At 43.7% G+C, this 27,260-nt stretch overlaps 1 protein-coding gene across 2 annotated transcripts in view; it reads right to left on the reverse strand.

Moving 5' to 3' along the window:
* RHOF (ras homolog family member F, filopodia associated) overlaps positions 1 to 27,260 on the reverse strand; it is an 85,735-nt gene that overhangs the window by 28,966 nt on the left and 29,509 nt on the right. For both annotated transcript variants that reach the window (XM_073585990.1, XM_073585991.1), the window contains one exon: positions 17,522 to 17,609. In XM_073585990.1, coding sequence (XP_073442091.1) covers positions 17,522 to 17,609 — 88 coding nt within the window. The remainder of the gene's footprint in view (positions 1 to 17,521; positions 17,610 to 27,260) is intronic.

Raw genomic sequence — 27,260 nt, forward strand, 5'->3', positions numbered from 1 at the left:
ATTAATAACAGTAGCTAGAGAGAATATTGAATTCTATGAGTTTTAGTGTTTGGGGAAATGTTAATTAATGTCTTCGTATTATGTCGTTATATTCTTTATTGTGAACCACACGTTTCTCTAGAATTATCATGTAAACGCCCTCTGCGGCAAAATGCAGCTCTTTGTTAGCATTATGTATAAAAATCCCCTGTTACTGTTGCTCAGGGCCATTCCACCGCCATCATGCCGCTGTGCCACACTATGGCCAGGCTAAAGGGCCTCATCATGGCCAGACCTCCTAGCGAATCTCTGCCCGTCTGAATTCCTGTTTTTGCCCGTATATTTCAACTTCTCTGATTGTCTGCTCGGTTTTGCCATGTATCTCCTGAATAAACTTCGACCTCAGCTTCATAAGAAGATTGTCTGCAATTTTGTCCGGCTCTTCCAACTCTCCCAGTAAGAACTTTCTCTTACAAGGTGCACAATTGGGTAGGGCATAACTACAAAACTTTGCACAACCACCATCACAGTCCTGTACAGTCCATTACACTACCAAATGATGCAGGCCAATCCACAGGCATCGTGGCAAGTCTCCTGCTATGTGCTAGCCACTAGTCCTCCCAACTTAGGTCTTGTACAGCTTCTTCTAATCACATTGAAACCCCGTTGGGAGGATAACAGAACACGTGAAAACCTGTAACCTTCTCCAGCACTAGCTTCAAATTTAGATTAACCATTAACAGCATTTTGGCAGATTCCTTATCACTTCCTACTATACCAGCAGCTTTGTCATCCAGTCTACCAACACTTGTAAAAATCAACATGCCCTGGCCTAACAGTTACATGGACCAATATAAGTTTTTCCAAGCAAACCACTCGCTTTTATCCGTTCTTGTCGGCCACTTTTATCAGCATTGTGGAGGAGTGCTGCAGCATCTCTAACTAGCAGCAGGCATTTCCTGGGTGTTCTCTAATGCTGGCAGCTCCTCTCCTCTGTCAGGCAATGTGCATTGGTACCTGCCCGAACTTTCAAGTGCAGTCAGCGCAGGACTCCCCAATCCAAAATTACAGAACGTACAAATATACTGAACACTTCATGCAAGGGCTGCAACAAGAGGCTACCGAACAATAAAGGGGTAACGTGAAAGTAAAAACGTGGTAATTTCCTGTGCAATGCTTCTGTGGCGTAGAGACTGTAGCGATGATGCTGTTCTTCGATTGTGATCCATGCACTTTGATAATACTTATTCACATTCAGTTATATCAGCTATGAGAGATTGGGATCCAATGCAGAAGAGTCAGAGCAAAAAGTTCTTGCTCTAAAAAAGGCTTTTCTTCATATCGCTATGAAACACCACATTGCCAACTCCTGGGACTCCCATTGATTCCAAGAATGAAGAGGTCAGTGTTATTTTAGTGCAGTGGCCCATTTAGTTGTTGCCCACACAGCTGCTCTCCAATCCATCACATGTGAATTGCAGCAGAGTCTTTTTTTGAGGCCCTTGCACAGCATACGTCCCAGAGTGCCAACAGGCGAGGAAAACTATAAAAGAGGGGTCACTGCCATTTCAGCCCCTCGATTCTCAGAATTAGCAGGAATCATAGCAGGGATCGAATTGAAAGTGCTAGTAAGTATCCAGGAATTCTATTAGAAATTTATCTGCCTTTGCTTGTTCTATAGGGCAAAAACAATATGCAAAAGGTGACAAAAACAGATATTCAATTAATATGAGCATGCTGAGATGCAAGGCACATTTTGCAAGAACTTGCCACACACATCAAGCTGACCATATATTTCCTGTATCATAAGGAGGAAGCATATTGCTAAGTAATGTTGGTCTGCGTGCAGTCAACCTCAGAGGAATTACTCATGCAAAAATAATTCCATTTAGAATCTGCAGACATCCATGTTATATCAGTTTTATGTCCACTAAGACTAACCAAATAATAATCTGGACCAAATATGGCTAGTGGTTAGGTAGTCTCAGTCAAGCCCAGTCATTGGTTAAAGAGAATCTGTCAGTAGGCTCAACACTCCTAAGCCGGTCAATACAGAAAATTATCTCCCAATCCCCTCATACCATGCACTGTCCTCCCTCCCCCACTGCATCTAGCTCACTCTCTGATTTTAAACAGAAGAAAAAGCAGGCTGGCTCCTTGCATCTTCTCGCCCAACCACTTGCACCAGTGACCCATTACCGTCACATCTCCTCCAGTCCCTTTCACTTGCTGTCACCCCTCACCTAACTAAAATATTTAACCTCTCTTCTGGTATCTTTCCCTCCTCATTTAAGCATGCCATCATACATCCACTACTTAAAAAAAATCCCTCGACAAAAACTGTGCTGCTAACTATGGACCTGGTTCTAATCTTCCCTTCATCTCTAAACTCCTGGTCCACTCCCGTCTTATCCGCTATCTCTTTGATAACTCTCTTCTCGACCCTCTCCAATCCGGTTTCCGCTCTTTACATTCTACTGAAACTACCCTTACTAAAGTCTCTAATGATCTACTAACAGCTAAATCAAATGGTCATTACTCCATGCCAATTCTCTTGGATCTCTCTGCAGCATTCGACACTGTGGATCCTCCTAGCTATGCTCCGTTCTATTGGCCTCAAGGACACCTTTCTCTCCTGGTTCTCCTCCTATCTCTCTGACCGCTCCTTTACTGTATCTTTTGCCGGTTCCTCCTCCTCTGACCGCTCCTTTACTGTATCTTTTGCCGGTTCCTCCTCCTCTCACCTTCCCCTTACTGCTGGGGTTCCTCAAGGATCGGTTCTAGGCCCCCTCCTCTTCTCCTTGTACACTGCCCCTATTGGTCAAACAATCAGTAGATTTGGTTTCCAGCACCATCTCTATGCTGATGACACCCAATTATACGCTTCTTCTCCTGACATCACACCAGGCTTTCTAGAAAACACCGGCGATTGTCTAAACGCTGTGTCTAACATCATGTCCTCACTATATCTGAAACTGAACCTGTCAAAGACTGAACTCCTTGTGTTTCCTCCCTCTACTAATATACCTACAGTTGTGGCCAAAAGTATCGACACCCCTGCAAATTTGTCAGATAATACTCAGTTTCTTCCTGAAAATGATTGCAAACACAAATTCTTTGGTATTATCTTAATTTGTCTTAAATGAAAAAACACAAAAAGAATTGTCCTAAAGCCAAATTGGATATAATTCCACACCAAACATAAAAAAAAGAGGGTGGACAAAAGTATTGGCACTGTTCGCAAAATCATGTGATGCTTCTCTAATTTGTGTAATTAACAGCACCTGTACCTTACCTGTGGCACCTAACAGGTGTTGGCAATAAGTAAATCAAACTTGCAGCCAGTTGACATGGATTAAAGTTGACTCAACCTCTGTCCTCTGTCCTTGTGTGTACCACATTGAGCATGGAGAAAAGAAAGACAACCAAAGAACTGTCTGAGGACTTGAGAAACCAAATTGTGAGGAAGCATTAGCAATCTCAAGGCTACAAGTTCATCTCCAAAGACCTGAATGTTCCTGTGTCTACCGTGCGCAGTGTCATCAAGACGTTTAAAGCCCATGGCACTGTGGCTCACCTCCCTAGATGTGGACGGAAAAGAAAAATTGACAAGAGATTTCAACGCAAGATTGTGCGGATGTTGGATAAAGAACCTCGACTAACATCCAAACAAGTTCAAGCTGCCCTGCAGTCCGAGGGTACAACAGTGTCAACCCCTACTATCCGTCGGCGTCTGAATGAAAAGGGACTGTATGGTAGGAGACCCAGGAAGACCCCACTTCTTACCCAGAGACATAAAGCCAGGCTGGAGTTTGCCAAAACGTACCTGAAAAAGCCTAAAACGTTTTGGAAGAATGTTCTCTGGTCAGATGAGACAAAAGAAGAGCTTTTTGGGCAAATGCATCAACATAGAGTTTACAGGAGAAAAAAAAGAGGCATTCAAAGAAAAAAAAAACACGGTCCCTACAGTCAAACATGGCGGAGGTTCCCTGATGTTTTGGGGTTGCTTTGCTGCCTCTGGCACTGGACTGCTTGACCGTGTGCATGGCATTATGAAGTCTGAAGACTACCAACAAATTTTGCAGCATAATGTAGGGCCCAGTGCGAGAAAGCTGGGTCTCCCTCAGAGGTCATGGGTCTTCCAGCAGGACAATGACCCAAAACACACTTCAAAAAGCACTAGAAAATGGTTTGAGAGAAAGCATTGGAGACTTCTAAGGTGGCCAGCAATGAGTCCAGACCTGAATCCCATAGAACATCTGTGGAGAGAGATCTAAAAATAGCAGTTTGGAGAAGGCACCCTTCAAATATCAGGGACCTGGAGCAGTTTGCCAAAGAAGAATGGTCTAAAATTCCAGCAGAGCATTATAAGAAACTCACTGATGGTTACCAGAAGTGGTTGGTCGCAGTTATTTTGGCTAAAGGTTGTGCAACCAAGTATTAAGCTGAGGGTGCCAATACTTTTGTCTGGCCCATTTTTTGGAGTTGTGTGAAATGATCAATGTTTTGCTTCATTCTCTTGTTTTTTCATTTAAGACAAATTAAATGAAGATAATACCAAAGAATTTGTTTGCGCAATCATTTTCAGGAAGAAACTGAGTATTATCTGACAAAATTGCAGGGGTGTCAATACTTTTGGCCACAACTGTATACTGGACATTGCCATTTCGGTGTGTGGTTCCACTATTACTCCCCAGCAACATGCCCGCTGTCTTGGGGTCATACTTGATTCCGAGCTTTCCTTTGCCCCCCACATTCGATCACTGGCTCGCTCTGGTCATCTGCACCTCAAAATCATTTCTAGAATTCGACCTTTTCTTACTTTTGACTCCGCAAAAACTTACTGTTTCTCTTATTCATTCTCGTCTCGACTATCGTAACTCTCTTCTAATCGGTCTCCCTCTTACCAAACTCTCCCCTCTCCAATCTTTCTTGAATGCTGCAGCCAGGATCATATTCCTCACCAATTGTTACATCGATGCCTCTACCTTGTGCCAGACATTACACTGGCTACCCATCCACTCCAGTATAAATTTTATTATCCTCACCCACAAAGCCCTCCATGGCTCAGCACCACCCTACATCTCCTCCCTTGTTTCAGTATACCACCCTACCCACGCCCTCCATTCTGCTGATGACCTGAGGTTAGCATCCTCAATAATCAGAACGTCCCACTCCTGTCTCCAAGACTTTACACGTGCTGCGCCAATTCTTTGGAATGCACTTCCCAGGTCAATACGATTAGTCCCCAATCCCCACAATTTTAAGCGTGCCCTGAAAACTCATTTATTCAGACTGGCCTACCACCTCAACACATTAACCTAATCTATCCCTGGGTGGCACAGCCAAAAGTTTTACCATAACCAGGTTCCCGACATCATGTTCCCACAAGCTTTATGCATCCATTAGCCCTCTGTGTCTGTACTGTTAAACACTTAACATTATGGCTGATCTAAACAATCAGGGCAATTGTTACCACCCACCTTTCGTGTCTACCTTTTTCCTCAGATTGTAAGCTTGCGAGCAGTGCCCTCATTCCTCTTGGTATCTGTTATGACCTGTGTGATTATTGTTATGCTGTAATTTCTATTGTCTGTTCTAATCCCCTCTGAAATGTAAAGTGCTGCGGAATATGTCGGCGATATAGAAATAAAATTAATAATAATAATAATACTATTATTAATACAGTGGTGTGAACAAGTATTTGCCCCTACCTGATTTTTTATTCCTTTGCATATTTGGCACACTTAAATGTTTCAGATCACCAAATAAATTTAACTATTAGACAAAGCTAACAAGTAAGCACAAAATGCATTTTTTTAAATGAAGTTCTTTATTATTAAGGGAAAAAGAAATCCAAACCTACAGGGCCCTGTGTGAAAAAGTCATTGCCCCCTTAAAACAAATAAACAAAGATTTATCACATCTTTGGGAAGCAGAGTTCAAATTCCCTAGCCACACCCAGGCCTGATTACTGCCACACCTGTTCTCAATCAAGAAATCATGTAAATTGGACCTGCCTGACAAAGTAAAGTAAAGTAGAATAAAAACCTCAAAAGCTAGACATCATGCTGCAATCCCAAGAAATTCAGGAACACATGAGAAACAAAGTAATTGAGTTCTATCAGTCTGGAAAAGGTTATAAAGCAATTTCTAAAGCTTCGGGACTCCAGTGAACCACTCAGTGAGAGCCATAATCCACAAATGGCAAAAACATGGAACAGTCGTGAACCTTCCCAGGAGTGGCCAGCCGACCAAAATTACAACAAGAGCACAGTGATGACTCATACAAGAGGTCACAAAAGACCCCACAACAACATCCAAAAGAACTGCAGGCCTCACTTGCCTCAGTTATGGTGCAGTCATTTACACTGACTAAGAGACTGGACAAAAATGGCCTGCATGGCAGAGTTCCAAGACAAAAACCACTGCTGAGCAATAAGAACATAAAGGTTCGCCTCAGTTTGGCCAGAAAACATGTTGAGGATCTCCAAGAGATTGGTGGGAGAATACTCAGTTGACTGATGGGACACAAGTTGATCTTTTTGGATGGTGTATGTCTCATTACAACTGGTGTAAAAGTGACAGCATTTCAGAAAAGGATCATCATACCAACAGTAAAATTTAGTGGTGGTAGTGTGATGTCTGCGGCTGTTTTGCTGCATCAGGACCTGGAAGACTTGCTGTGGTAAACGGAACCATGAATTCTGCTGTCTACTAAAAAATCTTGAAAGAGAATGTCGGGCCATCAGTTCCTGACCTCCAGCTGAAGTGCACTTGGGTTATGTAACAGTACAATAATCCAAAACACAGCAGCAAGTCCTCCTCTGAATGGCTTAAACAAAATTAAGACTTTGGAGTGGCCTAGTTAAAGTCCTGACATTAATCCGATTGAGATACTGTGGCATGACCTTAAAAAAAGCGGTTCATGCTCAGACATACTCCAATGTGCCTGAATTACAACAATTCTGCAAAGATGAGTGGGCCAAATTTTTTCCAAAGCGTTGTAAAGGACTCATTGCCAGTTATTGCAAACTCTTGATTGCAGTTGTTGCTGCCAAGGGTGACAAACATGCAAAAGAAGAAGAATTCAGGAAGGGAGTAAATACTTTCACACCACTGCATATGTAGCTCATTGGAAGCTGAATAAACTGATACCTTGATGTCTGCTCTGATGCGTTATTCCAGATAAATCCACATTTTTCTTTTATGTAAGTGAACTGGTAAGATCAATAGGCTGGACAATTATCTATATGAGAATCTGCTTCCAGATTAAATAAAAGGGGGATTTACCAATGTGAGATATTAAAATGACTGACACTTTGCTCTCGTACTCACACAGCTCTGCAGTTTCCGGCTTTCAGTCAGAGGCATGGCTTAAATTATAGTCGGCATTTTACTGATGCACTGCTGAGCTGTCAGTAAGTGTCAGAACATACACAAGCCGCGGAGACACCATCACATGTTTCTCAACGCAAGCAATGACTAGCCAGATCTTTCCCTGGGAAGGAACAACCACGGGAAGGGCAGTCTCCAATGAAGGAAACCACCTATGCCAAAACATGGTATCCATCCACAGACAGTTGTTTCGGGGTATTGCCCCTCATTAGTGTGGCGTAGGAAACTGGCCAGTAGGAGCAATGCCTGTGGATGGATACCATGTTTTGGCATAGGTGGTTTCCTTCATTGGAGACTCCCCGGGAAGGGCAGTCTCCAATGAAGGAAACCACCTATGCCAAAACATGGTATCCATCCACAGGCATTGCTCCTACTGGCCAGTTTCCTACTCCACACTGATGAGGGGCAATACCCCAAAACAACTGTCTGTGGATGGATACCATGTTTTGGCATAGGTGGTTTCCTTCATTGGAGACTGCCCTTCCCGTGGTTGTTCCTTCCCAGGGAAAGACCTGGCTAGTCATTGCTTGCGTTGAGAAACATGTGATGGTGTCTCCGCGGCTTGTGTTTTGCATGTTTTTACATATTTCCCATAAGGGATGGGGGCATTGCTCTAGAATCACTGCGTTGAGAAACATGTGAGGGTGTCTCCGCAGTGTTGGATGTTGATCTCCATGAGTTCATTCATCCTCATTGTACAGTCTTTTACTAGGCATTGCTCCTACTGGCCAGTTTCCTACTCCACACTGATGAGGGGCAATACCCCGAAACAGCTGTCTGTGGATGGATACCATGTTTTGTCATAGGTGGTTTCCTTCATTGGAGACTGCCCTTCCCGTGGTTGTTCCTTCCCGGGAAAAGACCTGGCTAGTCATTGCTCGTCAGTAAGTGTCAGGGCATGGTGACAGCAGTCAATCACTATATACTGAGCAGTAACTGAGGCTGTGCCGCTGAAAGCCTGAGGCCGACAGGAGGAATAAAGTTAATTTCCTCCCAGCTGTCGGGCTTACAGTGCGGTGGCCGCACGGCTCTGGGAACATCATTTTTTACCTGCAGATTAACCCCATTTCTTAAAGGTTAAGTGTTTTCTTTTTGTTTTCCCCACGGCAGGTTGCCTTTAACAGCTCATTTGCATGTAATAAAAACGTAGTTGGCTCTGAAAGAAGAAATGAGAACGGAAATATGAAAGTATAATTTTGTTCATCTCGCTATGGCCTACATGTACATAGACTGCTCAGGAGGGTTGAGGGAGTATGGTACATACAGTGTCCTACATGACATGTAGATGTGTGAGATGCCACATCGATGCAGGTCAGCCGTTTGTAAGTTTTGTCATCAGCCTGCCTCATTTTGCCTCAAATGCAGTCCTGGACTCCAAATCACATGTAGCCAGAGCCAAGACAAACAGGATGGACATACACAGAAGGATATACCATGTTTACACATCAATATTGGCATTCTATATCATGTCTAGGGCCAGAAACAAAAGCTAAACCTATAAACCTGGCAGCTCACTTCTCTCGATTATGTATACATCCAAAGTTGGGGACAGTGATTGGGCGCAGGGCTCACATAACAACCTCTCATTAGCCATGGGAACGTGCGTCCAGATACCTCTGGTATAGTATAGGAGTTTTTATGTTAGAGAGGCAAACATTTGATTTTAAATGGGGTTGTCCACTACTAGGGCAACCCCTTTTAAAAAGAAAAACCGTCAGCGGGATTTACCCCTATAACCAAACACGGCTGCATACATCTTTAAATATGGATTCCCATTATCCCCAGCTTTTACATACACTTGCACTTCCCTACATTTTGGCAAAAACTGCTGTTTATCATTGTAGCACCACACATGCCAAATACCAGACTCGACGGTAGACTTGTCATCTCTTGCCTGTGTACCACTGCTTGCCAGGAATAACAGTTCCAGGGAATGCCCAAAGTCACCTTTGTTACGGCACAGAGAGGATATGGAAAGTGCTTGGCTAGGACATCCATCTCACCTCTGTGGGAGAGACGTCTATTGCGGAGCACCGGCCTCTTGACTAATCTTGGCATTTAGCATCCATGGCGCCATAATATTAAATAGCAAATTTTTCCAAACTGCAGTGGACCATGCATGAACCATATTAACTACCGTTAGGGCGCAGTCAGACGGCCATATAAATTGGAACGAGATCAGACCGCAATAAACAGACTGGCTGGCACCTCTCCTGACCCAAGTGTGACAGCTTCATATATTTCTATGCAGCCGTCACGCTTGGGCTTGGAGAGTCACGATCAGTCTGAGCACTGAGGTCCGATCTCAATCCAATTTTCAAGGCAGCCTGCCTCCCAGGGCTGTGGGGTACTCAGTACCGGGCCGGTGTCAGCAGGATGTGTCACAGCAGCGGTGACCCGGTCCGTGGCCCTGTGCGCCCAATGTAAAAAGGGGAGATTGAATGGTGGAATGTAGTTAATGGAAAAGTTCGTGACGCCACCTGTGGTGTTCGGCAAGTGAGATGTTAGGCCGACGCTGCATGCAGGTCCTCTGGGGCTGGTGGTGTGTTGCAGCCAAGATGGTGAAGCTCCCCACAGGTGGAGCTGTAGCCCCAGGGCAGTGTAGATGTCGGGGTAGAGGAGAGGCGCAAGCGGTGTAGAAGCTGGTACCCAGATGTAGCGGTGCTGGGTGCGTTGGCGCGAGAATGAATGGAGGACACCAGGGCTTGTAGTTCCAAAGCTTTACTCAGCCTGTAGTACACACAGGTGCCTGCCTCTGTGCCATGTCCTCCGGGTCAGGGACTCAGTCAACCTCCAGGCCAGATGGAATGCTCCCTTCCAACATGTGCCTTTCTGAACGTCTCCTCTTATAGCGCCTTTAAGTGTGAAGTACTCCTAGTACTGAGTTACACTGGAGTGCCTCCTGACAGATGTTCCCAAGAACTCTACTTGTACGGCAGACAGCTGTAGCCTGCTTCGGGGACTCCTCACTCCTGAGTCCTGGCTCACTATCAATGTTGCTGTTGTGCCCCCAAGTCTTAGATGGGAGTAGTGCATTTACAGCCCACTACTCCACCGGTGTCTTCTGCAGAACCATTAGTGTCCATACAACCCCCCCGGCCTTGCGCTTAGAACTTCTAGGCACGGGTCTTCCTCTAAGGCTAGTGTCACACTAGCGTTTTTGAGCGCAGCGACGGCCTGCGCACGGCCGCCGCTAAGCCCGCCTCCGCCGGTAGCTCCGCCTACCGGCGCATGACGCTGCATGCGCCCTGCGTCCCCTATCTTTATCACTGGGGGCGCAGGCCATGCGCAGTATGCGTTTGGCGGTGCATGCGTCCTTTTGACGGTGCGCCGACCTGCGCCAAACGCAACCTGCTGCAGTTTGGTTGCGCCGGCGCACCGTCAAAAAGGCGCATGCGCCGCCAAACGCAAACTGCGCGCGGCCTGCGCCCCCAGTGATAAAGATAGGGGACGCAGGGCGCATACAGCGTCATGCGCCGGTAGGCGGATCTACCGGCGGAGGCACAGCAGGGGGCGGGGCTTAGCGGCGGCCGTGCGCAGGCTGTCGCTGCACTCAAAAACGCTAGTGTGAAACTAGCCTTACCCACGTCCTCTGTTCCCTTTTACTCCTACGTTCCGTACTAGTCTTTCCTTCTTATGGAAGATCAGGTTTCGGTTGAATGTCTCTCTCCTTCTTTCCTTTCCTGTGCCAGCAGACCCAGGTCACAGATCTGCTGCTGCAGCACCTCCTTCCTCCATCCCTCTTCCAGGGATCTTCTTTCCTCACTCCTCTCTGAGTGACTCTCTGAGTGACTGACCTCGAACTGACTGAAATTCTAAACCTTCCCACTCTTTTATGTATTCTAACTCCGCCCGCCTCCCAGCACGTTTAGTGTTCCAAGCAGGGAGCCACCAATGGTGCTCTGCTACACTCCAAGCAGGGAGCCGCAATGTGGCTTTGCTGAACTACTGTTGTATGGGATGCAGGTGTTGGAGCGTGGTCAAGAGCCTCCAACTTACCTGGATGGTGGGGTACCATACCTCAGGAGGAGGTGCAGTACCTCTGTGGCGACTGAGCCTCAGGGGCGCCACACCTGCCCCTTTAAAAAGACACATGTATAGCAGTTACCTTATAGGAAAATCCTGTTCACAGGTTCCCTTTAAAGGGGTAGGGGAAAGAAACTGCCAGTGCTGTCTGGTTCATTCATTTCTCCCCACTGCACGCATGTTTCCTGGTTGAGATGAATGGCAATAGGCCTAAAAGAGCACTTGGTCGACAGATTCCTTTTAGAGTGGCCATACACCTTCAATATCTGTCAGCAGGATCTCACCCTCCAAACTATTTATATGTGCATCAGGCTGTAGATCTGAGTGACTTCAGGCAAAGGAGCAGTTAGTCAAGCAGAAGGCGATGGCACCAAGAATAGAGCTGGAGTGACAGAGGCTTCAGGTCTACCATAGATTTACATTCTCATAGATCAAACGCTGATTTATCAGTAAAGAAGAACGAAGTGTAAGGTTACTGCTAGACCTGTTTTTGAAAGAATTGCATACAAAAATTGTTTGTCGTATGAAATCCTGCTGACAGGTTCCCTTAAACACAGTCGTGCTCATCCGCATCTACTAGAAGTAATAAACCGCTTCTGACACGGTAAAAATCAATTCTTGCAAGTTGAGACGTTCTCATCCGGTTCTGCATATATACCTTTTCTGCATTAAGGCAGTTTCTAGATTTGTCCAAGTCCTTGCTCCTGCTGTGGGCAAGTTTTATTATTCTTCATTTTTTATAGCAACATTTATTCCATGTCGCTTTACATGGGAAAAAGGGGCATACATAGACAAGTACAAGGCACACACAAGTACAGAAGGAGAGGGGACCCTGCCCGCGAGGGCTCAGTCTACAGGAGATGGGTGAGGATCCACTAGGAGAGGGTAGAGCTAGTCGTGCGGCAGTTCAGTAGACTGAGGATCACTGCAGGTTGTAGGCTTGTCGGAAGAGGTAGTTCCTTTTTGAAGGTTTCCATGGTAGAATCATAGAATCGTAGAGTTGGAAGGGACCTCCTGGGCCATCTGGTCGAACCCCCTGCTCAAAGCAGGATTCGCTAAATCATCCCAGTCAGATGTCTGTCCAGCCTCTGTTTGAAGACTTCCATTGAAGGAGAACTCACCACTTCTCTTGGCAGCCTGTTCCACTCATTGATCACACTGTCAAAAAGTTTTTACTAATATCTAATCTGTGTCTCCTCCCATTCAGTTTCATCCCATTGCTTCTAGTCTCTCCTTGTGCAAATGAGAATAAAGTTGATCCTTCTGCAATATGACAGCCCTTTAGATATTTGTAGACAGCTATTAAGTCTCCTCTCAGTCTTCTCTTTTGCAAACTAAACATTCCCAAATCCTGCAACCTTTCCTCATAAGACAGGGTTTGCAGACCGGTCACCATTCTGGTCGCTCTTTTCTGAACTTGCTCCAGTTTGTTGATGTCTTTTTTAAAATGTGGTGCCCAAAACTGGACACAATATTCCAGATGAGGTCTGACCAAAGAGGAGTAGGGGGAAATAATGACTTCACGTGATCTGGACTGTATGCTTCTGTTAATACATCCTAGAATTGCATTTGCCTTTTTTGCTGCTGCATCACACTGTTGACTCATATTCAGTCTGTGATCTATTAGTATACCCAAGTCTTTTTCACATGTGCTGTCACTTAGCCCTATTCCTCCCATTCTGTATATGCTTTTTTCATTTTTATTGCCCAGATGTAGTACTTTGCATTTCTCCCTGTTAAAAACCATTCTGTTAGTTGCTGCCCACTTCTCCAGTTTGTTTATATCTTTTTGAATCCTCTCTCTCTCTTCTCTAGTATTAGCTATCCCTCCTAGCTTTGTGTCATCAGCCAATTTTTATCAGTTTACCATCAATTCCTTCATCTAAATCGTTGATAAAGATGTTGAACAATACAGGGCCCAGGACAGAGCCCTGTGGTACCCCACGTGAGACATTCTTCCAACTGGATGTGCAGCCATTTACGACCACTCTTTGGGTCCGATCACTAAGCCAGTTATGAATCCACCTAACAGTTGCCTTGTCCATTCCATACTTAGTCATTTTTTCAATAAGGATTGTATGAGAGACTTTGTCAAATGCTTTGCTGAAGTCAAGATATACTATATCTACAGCATTTCCTTGATCCACCCAATCAGTGATTCCATCATAGAAGGAAATTAAGTTAGTCTGACATGACTTATTAGTTACAAACCCATGCTGACTCTGTTTAATCACTTCATTCTTATCCAGGTACTGACATACATGTTGTTTAATAATTTGTTCAAAGATCTTTCCTGGTATAGAAGTCAGCCTATAGTTGCCTGGGTCCACCTTCTTCCCCTTTTTGAAGATAGGAACAACATTTGCTCGTCTCCAGTCTTCTGGCACTTCTCCTGTTCTCCAAGAATTTTCAAAGATTATGGAGAGGGGTTCAAAAATGTCTTCTGCTATCTCCTTCAGTACTCTGGGGTGTAATTCATCTGGACCTGGAGACTTGAATTCATTTAGGTTAGCTAAGTGTTTCCTCACTATCTTTCTGTTTATAGATATCCTGGATTCTTCTATTCCCTTAATAGGACAGTGAAGAACAGTTGATGTGTTGGTAAGCGAGAGTCTGATGTGTTGAGGTAGAGTGTTCCAGAGTAGGGGGGATGCGCGGGAGAAATCTTGTATGCGGTTGTGGGAAGAAGAGATGAGGGGGGAGTAGAGAAGGAGATCTTGAGAGGATCGAAGGTTGTGTGTAGGTAAGTACCAGGAGACCATGTCACAGATGTATGGAGGAGACAGGTTGTGTATGTTCACAGCGATGTTCCTGGCAAGAATCCCATACAGCGCATGATATTTACTAAAGCTGGTTTCCATTCAGGGTAAATGCAGAGGTTTAAAATAAAACAAATAAAAATGTATGAAAGAGTCACATCTGTCTTGTCCCTGAAGGAAACCATGAGGACTTACAGCACTGAGCAAAAGGTACATTTCAGACTAGACTATAAGCCACAATCAGAGAAAAATTCCCCACATCGTTCATATAGATCTTGACCTGCATGCTAATTACAGTGCTTGTATAGCTGAACCCTCTAATTCAAGGAAATGTGTTGTCTAGTCTGTACATCAGCAAAGCAGTGGAAAAGCCAGAAAATATTGCACTGACTGGTTTACTACACTGCCAACTGCACTTTAACAAGTCGTACACGGTAAATCTAACAATTGTTACACATGCAACCGAAAGCAGGAACAAACATCTGAGTAAAAGAAGAACACACACAAACATACAGTATTGTAATCAGTGGTGAAACACCGGCAATAGTGGCCAGGTCTATAGTACGGAGTGAACGTGCTCAGATACGGTGTTATCTGTAATGCCCGAGTGCTAATTGATTGTCTTCGGTATGCTCAAATAATATGCTAGAGTCCACGCAGCTGTTCAACAGTCGCAACACACGCAGAGATTACCTGTTTGTCAGACAGTCCATGCATGTGTTGCGGCTGTCGAACAGCCATGAGACATGCAGCCGCAGGGACTGCAACAGATCTTTCGAGCACACCGAAGACACTCTTACCACAGGAGCATGCTCAGAAAACACCTTATCTGAGCATGTTCACTCATCACTACATGTCTCAACTCTGCTTCTCCCCTAGGTTACGTGTGCACACATTGGGTCTTTGCAGCAGAAAAAAAAAATGTTGCAAATGCTAGGGTGCAGGCAGGAAAAACAGTCAAATATGCAATTTACGAGCTTTTTTTTGCTACTTTTTTACCCCATTAATTTAAATGGCTGAACAATGCTGTAAAACACTGAAAGAATTGACATGCTGAATAAAAAAATAAAAAAAAAAAAAAAAAATAAAAAAAAAAATTCACTTTGAAGGTTCAAATCTGCCAGGAAAAAGCAAGGAGTATGTGAATGAGACTTCAGAGATCTCATTCACTTGGCTGGTACTGTAAACTGCAACTTTTTTTTCCCCATGGTGAAAAACATGGCAAAAACGCCCAGTGTGAACAAGCCCTTACCAGGCTATACTGCCACAGAGAGCATGATACAACACAAACCTGTCTATCAAATCGTTATGTCCCTACCGTACATGTTTCCTAAACTGGTATTTCTGGTTTAGCACCATTACTACAGATTAACAACCACGTATAGTTTACCAGTAAAATACATGTATAAGAATAAGACACTAATGACCAAAAAAATGCACAATTTCAATCAGGTTTTTCTCTCATGGCGTGCGAATCTAGGTATTATATTTAGGAGGAAGTAGAGGTTTCTTAAATGCTTTTCTGGTACAAACTTGCAGCACATACACCCAATTTTAAACACTTTAGGCTAAGAATTTAACAGAATAACTTTCAGGAAAGGACATGTTTTTATGAACTCCGCCACTGCAAAACCTCATCAACATCGCAGTATATTACTAGCTAAGTGCAATTCTGTGATGCCATTCCAACCATCTTTGTTCGGCCTTAAGCTACAAATCTGCAGTCACTGTGTGACTGCAGACTTAAATCTTCACTGCACACCATGAGGATTCTCCGGTGCCGGGAGCGGGCAGTCATGTGAGCGCTAGTATGTGATTTTCATACGTCCGGCCACATTCTTACTAGGTTGCCTCCGGCCTCACTCAGTTTACTTGTATTGAGCGAGGCCGTGCCCATCTAGTCAGCACATGACCGCATGTAAGCAAATCACATACCTGCGATCACAGGACACTGTGCACATTGGAGAACCCTGACAGCTAGCACTGAGCGGGATGTGAGGATTCTCGGCTCTGCAATTTATACATCTTCTCTAAATCTCCATTCTGTAGAATAGGTTTGATTTTAGGCACAGTTCTCTATACTGCCTCAACAGTGGGACTGGCAAACGTCATGGTTCCACAAAACGTCACTCCATATTTACCGATGAAAAACATTGATAGACTTTGCAGAAGCGCTCCCAGTATTAAATCTACGATGTAAGCCATGTCTGCAGGATTTACACTTCATGAAGTTAGGTGGCTTTTCCCATCTCGTACTTACATGGCTGAAGTGCGGACTTAAGGTACTGTCACACTAAGCGATATCGCTAGCAATATTGCTATAACTTGTGACGTTATAGTGATATTACTAGCGATATCTCTGTGTCTGATACTTACCTACAACCCGCTCCCCCGCTGGTTATCGCTGATCGTGCGAGAACGTTCAGGACCACTTCTCGTCGTCAGCTTCCTGCGGCGCTTCCTGCTGTGACGATGAGCGACGCGTGGAGCCGGGCGGGAGGACGCAGGATCGCCTGGTGTGACAGGTAAGTAGCGACCCCCGTCCCCAGCGATGTCGCTGGTGAGATCTGTCTGTGTGGCAGCTCACTAGCGACCACTTAGCGATGTACCAGCGATCCTGACCGCGTCATATCGCTGGTCGGGATCGCTGGTACATCGCTAAGTGTGACAGTACCTTTACAGTGGCCGAGCGCAGCTGTGCTGTGCAGTTTGCGCATCTCCCATAGGAATGAATTAAAGTTACAGAAACAGCATTGCAGCGCAAGCTACGCTACTGGTAAGAATCCCGCTTACTTTTATGGAAGTCATGAAAGCAGCCACTTGTCTTGGTCGTAAAAGGCAAAAATGGGAGAAAGCTTGAGAGGGAACCTGTCGCCTTGAAAATGCAGTCCAATCTGCAGGCATCATGCTATAGAGCAGGTGGAGCTGAACTGATTGATATATAGCTGTGAGACAAGAGCCAGCATATCCTTTGATTTAATCATTTAATCCTGTGCTCGTTCTGGGATTTGGGGTCCATGTGTGGTCCTATCAGTGACTGAAGAGCCTTCTTTGCATAAGTGTGAACACAGAGTTGGCAGCCAGTCACTGATGGAAACGTCCACTGGGCCAAAAATCCAAGAAAAATTAGTTTAAAGCACTGGTTACGCAGGATTTTTCCCCTCACAAAACTCATTCTGCACAGCTCCCCCTGCTCTATAACATGGCGCCTGCAGAATGGGCAGCACCTTCATGGTCACAGGTTCCCATTAACTTACCCATAATGAAAAACATTGGAGAAATTAGATATAGAATAAAGTAAAATTCTTGTCATTATATTTGCAATCTTAAAAATAGGTAATCGAAGATATTCCATTTACCTGCCGTGTCATACAAGTGCAGACCGATTTCCTTGCTGCCAATTGTGATACTTGTGGTGTATTTTTCAAAGACAGATGGGGCATATTGCTGTAAGAAGAAACAAAATGGTCAAAAGCTTAATCTACTTAACATAAAAGCAATGAGCAGAATTGGAAAAGTTACTTTTCTTTATACTGGAAAAAATGAAATATTGTCGATATTCCAGCATTACTAGAATGGTGCACAAAAACCTCAGCAAAAATAGAAAAAAAAATAGATTTCATCTTACACAAAACCATTGTATAGGATTAGAAAGATAATGCTGCTGTCCTCCAAGAACAGATCCCCGCTCATCTCAGCGGAGCTTCATACACAACCATGGGCAGGTATGGTGGGGTCTCTGGCAGAAAGTAGCTAAGTATTAATAATCCTACACAATCCCTGTACTACAGGGTGGGCCATTTATATGGATACACCTAAATAAAACGTGAATGGTTGGTGATATCAACTTCCTGTTTGTGGCACATTAGTATATGGGAGGGGGTAAACTTTTCAAGATGGGTGGTGACCATGGCGGCCATTTTGAAGTCGGCCATTTTGGATTGCATCTTTATAAATGGCCCACCCAGGTGTATCCATATAAATGGCCCACCCTGTAGAATCGCTGTACTAAGGTTTCTTTCACATCTTTCCGCCTTAGCAGGGGTTATCAAACACATCAAATTCACTTGGGGAGCTGAATACTGCTGCTGACATTGCGCACCTCCTAATGCAGACGTGCCCTAGATAAAATGGGAATGGGTGGTGGGGTAGATACACAAGAACCCACCAATATAACCTCCAAGCATCCAAATGCTGCTCTCATTATCTAATATTCATGTGTCCACACAGGGCCACAATGAACAACAATGGTTTTCAAGGCAGATTTTAGATAAAATTACTACTTTCCAAAAAGAAGAAACAAACACAACAACCAAAAAAAGCACAGTAGTGCTACCAAATAACAGTTAAAGAATAAAGTTAGTTTTGGAATGATAAAGTCAAAGCCCTAATTTTAATTAGAGATGTTGTGGAAGCAATCAAGCAGTTCACAGGGAAAAAAAAACAAAAAAAAAAACACCAAACTTAATAGCCGTTTTGTAGAGAGGAAAGGGCTAAAATTCCTCCAATGTGTAGGACCGATCAACAACTACTGAAAACATTTAGATAGTTATTGCTGCACAATGGGATTACACCAGATATTCAAAGTACAGGTTCACATACTTTTGCCACTTTCAGCCACAAGGTATTTAACCCCTTAGCGACAGCCAATTTGGTGTCACGACTCCCGGGTATTAGTGCTGCGGGGAGAGCTGCACACTGCAGCAAGGGAGCTGAGCAAAGCACAGGGTAACAAACCAGGTAACAACCAGGACCTGAACCATGTGACGGAGTAGGAGGTGGTCAGGGCGGAGCAAGACGCCGGGGTGCAGAGGAGACGATAAACACAGGAGAGTAATCAAACAAGCCAAGATCAGAACCAGGAGATCACGAGGTACCAAAGGGGTGAGACAGGAGATTGTCAGAAGGGAAGCCAGAGGTCAAAAAGCCAGAACGAGCAGGGACAAACTGTAATGGAGTAACAGCCAAGCCAGGAGGTCAGAACTGAAGAAGACCATAGTACCAAGACGTGAGACAGACAACAGAGTGAGGGGACAGACCAGGTCACACACAGAGGCAATCAAGCAATGTATACACACACACCAGGGGGGGGGGGGGGTCAGACTCTCAGTCAAAACAGTATAGCTGACAGGGAATCCTAGTCTGGAGTGAGTATAAATACCCCTCACAAATCCAAAGGGAGGCCAGCAAATGTTAACCCTGAGAGAACAGGACATTAGCAATGTCCTAACATGACATTTGGTACTTAATGACCAGGCCCATTTTTACAATTCTGACCACTGTTACTTTATGTGGTTATAGCTCTAGAATGCTTCAAATTTAATTAATTTTTGTACCCTTAAATCAGAGAGTGGTGTCACGCAAAAAAATTAACATTTCCCACATGTCAAATTTACATGAGACCAATTTTGGAAACAATTTTTTTTGTCAGGGCATTGTAAGGGTTAAAAGTTGACCAGCGATTTCTCATTTTTCCAACAAAATTTACAAAACTATTTTTTTAGGGACCACCTCACATTTGGAGTTTGAGGGTTAATATAACAGAAAATACCCAAAAGTGACACGATTCTAAACACTGCACCCCTCAAGGTGCACAAAACCACATTCAAAAAAAGTTTATTAATCCTTCAGGTACTTCACAGGAACGAAAGAAATGTGGAAGGAAAAAAAAAAATGAACATTTTACTTTTTTCACAAAAATTTTTTAATTTTGGAACCATTTCTTTTTTACTTCTCAAGGGTATCAGGAGAAAATGAACCACAATATTTTATTTTTACCTAACTAAGGCTAGTTTCACACTAGCGTTCCCGGGTGTAGCGCAGGTCCGCCGCTTAGCTCCGCCCCTGGCCACGCCCCCTAGGATCGCATGACGCTGCATGCGATCAGTGTACCGTATATTTAGCGCTGGGTACGCTGACCGTGCGCTGGTCTGATTTTGCTGGAGCTGTGCCCTTTTGGCGCTGCGCCCAGCGCACAAAAACACACTGTTGCATTTGTGCGCAGGGCGCAGCGCCAGCAAAACCAGACCAGCGCACGGTCAGCGTACCAAACGCTAAATATACGGTACGCAGATCGCATGCAGCGTTATGCGATCCTAGGGGGTGCGGCCAGGGGCGGAGCTAAGGATATGTGCACGTTACAGATTTGACGCTTTTTTGTAGTATTTTTTCTGCGCAAATTTGAGATAGAACCTGAAACAAAACCTGATGCCAGCTAAGCGAATGAGAAACCTAAAGTGTCATGCATGCGTTGAGAATTTTTGATGTGTAGATTTGGTCAGAAAATAATCTGCAGCATGTCAATTCTCTGTGCGTTTTTCACCATTGACTTCACTCCAAAATCAGTAAGAAAAAAAAAAAAAAAAAAAGCAGGCAAAACCATGTGTTTTTGCAGGTGTGTTTTTCCTGCCAAGAGATGCAAACATTTTACTCAACATGTGCACATACCCTAAGGGTTTGCTCACATCTGGATATAAAGTCAGTGAATGCAATGTGAGGGGGGACACATTGCACTCTGCACCAATGTTATTCAGTGAGGCAGTGTACATCTGCAAGTTTTTCCTCACCTGTAATTGAGGTAAGGAAAAGAAAAAAGAAAAAAAAAAACCAGACCATTCGTGTGCCATCCAATTTTTACACACACACACACACACACACACACACACACACACACACACACACACAGAAAATCTGACAATTCAACAACTACAGCAAATTCATCACATGTACCATCAGCGTTAGATAGAATAGATATATAGATAGAAAGAGGTCAGTGAGATATATAATCAGTGCATTGTGCATGTATTTAGCAAATAAATACAGTATTTTTCGTATTATAAAGATACAAATTTTTTTGGGGAAAAAAAGTAGGAAAATGGGGGTGCGTCTTATAATGTGGATATACCTTACCAGCCGCAGTGGAGCAGGGTCCCAAGGTCTCTGGAGGAGGCAAGAGTGGAACATTGCTGCAGACTGGGATGAGGGGGTGTTTCGATGCGCGTCAATGCGGGTGTTCCGTGGTGCAGGGGCTCTGCCGACATTTTGTGAAAGCCCAGATCCCCTGCACTAACATGGTTACTGTGCAGTGGACTCCGGGAAAATGGCTGCCGGGGCACGCACAGATGGAGATCTTGGGAGATGAGATTTCAGAGCCGAGATGAAGTGCGGGGGGCTCTGGGCTAACAAAATGTCACCAGAGCCCCCCACACCACCGAACACCAGCAGTGGCACACATCGGAATACCGCCTTCATCCCAGCCTGCGGCAACGCTCCACCCTTGCCTCTTCCAGCAGAAACCGTGGGACCCCGCTTCACCGTAGTCACCACCCCTGGTAAGCAATAAGATGCATGGATTATAAGAAGGACCATTTTATTAAAAAAAAAAAAAAAGTTTTTTTCTTCCTCAAAATTTGGGGTGTCTCTTCTAATCCGATGCGTCTTATAATCCGCAAAATTTGGTAAAATGAAAATTATGTTGCGGGGACTACTTATTTTTACTAACCAGTTGATCATGAGTAAGACTATTTAGTTGAAATGCGTAGATCGTTCCTACTGGTGTGCTCGGTGTTTGCTATGCACATATTTTTTTTAAAGCAAATATATATTTTCAAGTTGTCCAATAAAATTTTGTAAAGCTGCAGCCACCTTTGTCCTAAGCTGAATCACAGGTTTTTTTTCCACTTGTCTTATAATCCGGTGCGTCTTATAATCCACAAAATTTGGTAAGTTTAAATAATGTTGCGGGGACTACTTATTTTTACTAACCAGTTGAGGAAAAGCAGACCGCTGTGAGCTGGCGTTTTCTGGGAAAGGGCCAATATCCATGTAGCTTTCCAGACTATTAATATCAAACTGCAGCTGCCTGCTCAGCCTTCATTGGTTATTAAAAATCAGGGACCCCTCCAAAAAAAATAAATGATGTGGGGTCCACTATTTTTAAATAACCAGCAAAGGCTAAGCAGACAAGCTGGGGGTTGATATTAAATATAGTCTGGTAAGGGCCATGGATATTGGCAGCTCCCAAATTAACACCGCCAGCCCTCAGCCGCCTCAGAAATGTCGCATCCATTAAATGCCCCAATTCTGGTACTTAGCCTCTTCCCTTCCCAATTGCCCTGGTGGGTTGGCAATCAGGGTAATGGTTTTGGGGTTGAAGGCAATTTTAATGTATGTTGATAAGCCCAGAAATTTCTAATAGAGAGGCGTCAGAAACCCCATTATTAACTCTGCCAGTTAAAAAAAACAAACAAAAAAAAAAAAACTCCCCGACAATTACCCATTTAATACCATAAAAAAATAAATCCAAGGGATCCGCTGTAATCCATAATATGAACGTCCCACGATGATTCCCGACTCTGCTACATCCAGAGGCTGTGATGAGCATTGACATCAGTAATGTTACTGGTCACCATGGCCCCCCCGAACACAGTGTGAGAATCAGGAGAGTCCACTTCAACATGAGCCCCCCCACATCGACAGAATTGCTGATCTTAAATCACCCCCAAAGCTTCCAACTTTGATATCTGAAAATGATCCCAAAAGCCTTGAATGACCCCACCTCTACCCACTTAGTTTAGGTCTTTGATATGATCATTATGTTATAACTTGGTGGTGAAGGGCAAATGCTTCCCTATGCAAAAGGTGGGTGGTTAACTAATCCTATGGGGCTTCCTGTCAAACCCACTGGCCAAGGACCAAAGGATCAAAAGTTGAGGGAAACTGACATTTGCACCCATGGAGGTACAGGAACACAACCATTTAGTGATTGAGCAAAACACAGAACCCCCATACACATCAAAATCACCTGGTAGATTATGTCAGAAAAAAAGGATTGTTAAATTTCAACATATGATCTTTCTGTTCTCCCGGGAGATTAACCATTGCTAGTAATCTGGTAGCAGCTAACTTCCCTCCTTCCATTTAAAAGGGACTGTGACAGTAGAGAATGACCGTTAACCAAATACAGGGGCACGGTACATCATGACAGGGCCAACCATTCGAGTGCACCTTCTCACTTGTTTTCTATCTATAAGAAGCCAGAGCTGTCAATGAAAGCAGAAGGGTGGGAGGTGTAGATAGAGGGAAAACAAGCAGGTGGGAAGTTGCTCTTACTGCATGTTCCCACGGCCAGTAAGCGCTGCGGTTTGGACACTGCGTACAAACACAGCATCAAACCCGCAGCATCCAGATGTTATAACATAGTGGATGGGATTTCAAGAAATCCCATGTCCACTATGCGTGCACCGGCACTCGCGGCTTCCCTACGGAGACGGACATGCGGAGTGTCATTCTAGATCACCCGTACAATGGAAGGGGCGGACTTGTGCTGCCTTCAAGGCGCTGCCGATTACTGACCGTGTGCACCCGGCCTAAAATATTTGGCCACACCATGATGCAGCGTGCGCCTAGGCTTAGTTTGAACTTGAACAGTCATTCTGTGCTGACAGAGTCCCTTAAAAAAGAAATACACATGCACGCTCAGCCAAATAAAGTGTGCATGTGTATGGTTTGGGTCAGGAGACAGCCGAGTGCTCACTGATTGCCATCTAACAGTATGGCTACCTTTAGTCTATATCAATACCCTGTGTAAGTTTAGTATTCTCTATTACAGAAAGATGGGCTCAAAGTGCTCTGATATGACTGAGTAGTTCATGTGCACAGTCATCATTAGTGACGCACCAGAAGCATGGGAAAAATCTCAGTATTAGGAAACAATCAGTGGAACAAACTAAAGGAATCTGACACATTTCCATATTACTGTACAAAAATCTCCATGGAAGAAACATGCAAAAAGAGATTCATCTACAAAAGATACAAACACCAGCCCCACCAGCCACAAGCACTTCCATGGCTACTGATGATGGGAAGACAGAATGAGCTTTGTGTAAAGAACGGCCTTAAAAGTTTTGTTGGTTTCATTTCCATTTCAACAAATGAGCGCTAGTAATTACGTCAACCCCAAAGTCAGAGGAGCGGGATTCAGACAGCTGGTATCCCGGGGACAGGAGCAGGATTAGAATTAGCCTTCACAGCCAGTGCAGGACAATGCTTGCAGATCAGATGGTAGGATAGTGTTAGATTCTTACTGACATTTCAGGGTGTTCGACAATCATTAAGGTGTGGGAAGTCGAGCTGAGAAGCTGTCTACACATGAGAAGTTCTGAACACATCTGTGTATGAGCAGCGAACGTCTGCGGTCACAGCAACCGGCCGCCACAGGAAGTTCTTCTAGCTTTGTGTCATTTCAGATGAAGGTCTTATGGTTGATCGCTGCCTAAAACAAGTTTCACCTAAAAAGACAATTCTATATCCTTAACATAATACTGTAATCTGTATTGCATTTTACAGACAAGATTTACAGTAATATTCTTCTTTACGTGAGGTATTAAAGTTTTCCAGCTAGAAACCTGCATATTGGAATCTTCTGAAACTAGGTAACTGGTACGTCACGGTCAATGTCTAAGGGGGAAGGATGAGTTATGACTGCTGGTGGTATTACAGTTCTTCCTCTCAAATTCTTCTTTATTAGAGCAGTCACTGTCTCATGAGGCATTGTTTTCTCAGCACCCAAAGCTCATTGATGAATCTGGCTTAATCGCATTGATAGATACTAAAGAACGATATTTTAAAAAGATGTAAAAAAACAACGGTGGCCAGAGCGCCCATATTGACCACCACAAAAAGTGCCGACAGTGGGCATCAGACCTGGACTGTGACCTAGTCTGATGAATCATGTCCTTTTTATTAAATAGATGGCTAGGTTAGCGTTCTTTGCCATTTTTGGGAAAGAGATGGCACAAAAAATGAATTTGGTATGAAGAGGACTTTTGGTGAATTTGGTAACCAATACCACAAGACAGACAAAAAAACCAAAATAAAACAAAAAAAAAAAAAAACACAAATGATGACTCATCATTGTATCATGCAAAATAATAAAAACAAATTGCTCTTTATTGGATGTCCATTAATTACTAACAAGTTCTGGAGAAAGATTAAAACGAATGCGTTTCTGGAAAACAGTTTTTCCATGACTAAATGCAATTTGCCAGAGACAAAAGGTATCCCATGGATACGACCACTGATCTAGCAACAGTTATCTAGATACTAGTGGTCATAACCATGAATTCCTAAGGTCCTGCAATGCCTGCACATAAGGAAATACATAGCGAATTAGAAAAACTATACTACATTTCTAATTGGATGTATTTGTTAATATTATTATTACACCTACTACATATTGTGATAGGACCTTGGAGGTTGAAATACCCCTTTAAGGCGCCCATGGTTATTTTCCTTATCCAGTTGACTTCAATAACATCAGAGGTGGTGAACTCTATTTTCTGACCTTTTTAATAAAGAACTAAAAGCTGTTTATTTAAGGCCCCCAAAAACAGTAACGTCAGCCGAACCAAATCGCAGATGTCAACAAGTTTGGCCACTGATCTAGTACCTGCCAACTGATGGTCGGCAGAGATGTTGATTGTGCAGGTCAGACTTCAGATCGAATTGTACTCCCTGATCAGCCATCTAATAAATATTGGGGAGAGATAGATCGCATTGTCCTCTCGAAGCCCATGACAGAGTGAGCTCGTCAGTGAGCATGGGAGTGTTAGCGGAGATAACTACTGGCCGAATGATCGGCTAAAGCATAGTTTGGCCAACAGCCATCTCGTGTATGGTGGGGAGGGGGCCATAAGTCTCCAAAACCCTTAGGTCTCAATCCAATTGAGAATCTGTGGGAAGTGCTGAACTTACAAGACAAAAGGATCCACTGCTGATGTCTTGGTGCCACATACCATGACACTATCCGATGTTGCGGAGTTCTTGTCTCAATGGCACAGAGCTGTTCTTGCAGCATTCAGGGGAACACAATATTAGGTGAATTTTTTAATGCTATAGTTGATCGTTGTATATAAACACAATTTACATGGTGATGTAGACCTTTTCAGGTTTTACACCATACATTATAGGGTTATCTACTCAACAGCAATTCTGGCTAAAAATACATCAAAAGTATACATAGTATTACATATTAATTGTGATATTTATTTGGTTGGTAACAGGAAAGGAAAAAAATAAGAATATAATCAGTGAAAGATTTTTTTTTAATAACAGCTGTATAATGAATCAGCAAGTCCTGCACTGAGGCATGCAAATCTCAAAGATTATTATTTGTGTTCTCCGGAGATAAACGTTTGCTTGTCACCTAAACCTGCTGCGCAGCTTTCCTGCAGTGCGCAGAACATACAGTCCTAATGTCAGCAGCATCAATAACCTGCTTCCGGAATCCCGAGCATGGCAGTAAATTGGTAATGGGCTGCTGGAGCAATTTCACTTCTATGTATCAAAGAAAATGACATCACGTCAAATATCTGCATTCAGAAAATTCTTAGGAGTACAACAGATACTGAAAGCTGAGACACTTCAATGGAGCTCAGGTTGTGATAAGAATCTTATCTCCACAGACATTGAACTTTGCTTCCTGCTGTTCTCAATCAGTAATCTATAAGAGCAGGTGTCCATGCAAATATGTCAGGATCCACAATGTTTCATCCTCTTCTAATGTGCATACATTAGCTGAAACATGAACCAATACAGAACAATGTGCAAAGGAAAATATATATTACACATTAAGCATATAATTAACTGATGCGATCCACAGTAAGACTATAAACCTAGAATTAAAGTTCACAAGAAACAAAGTGCAAGTGCAAGAGGACATGCACTATAATTACGTCCACAAATTATATAACTTACTGATGATTATTCAATTACAGGACTGCTTCATAATTGGATGAATGTGAACTTTCTTTCTAGGCTTATATTATCGGAAACATGGAAGGACAAAACACTTGGCTCAATTAAAGTTCACTTTTACAGTTCAACAGCCCTACTTGTAAGGAAAACAATTTTGATGGAGTATACTGTACGTCATGAAGCTTGTCATCTCCTGATAGAAGGTTAACCTATCTAATAAAACGAGGGAGGCAGCAACGCCAGGTTTATATCCGCTGTTTTAGCTGACAAGAAACCTATAATTATCCGTCATGCTGGGAAATATGAAAGAAAAATTACTTGCCTTCCACGTAAAGTTTCACA

The sequence above is a fragment of the Dendrobates tinctorius genome, unplaced genomic scaffold, assembly GCF_039654945.1.
Source record: "Dendrobates tinctorius isolate UK_male_01 unplaced genomic scaffold, ASM3965494v1 ptg000090l, whole genome shotgun sequence".
Taxonomy (NCBI): Eukaryota; Metazoa; Chordata; class Amphibia; order Anura; family Dendrobatidae; genus Dendrobates; species Dendrobates tinctorius.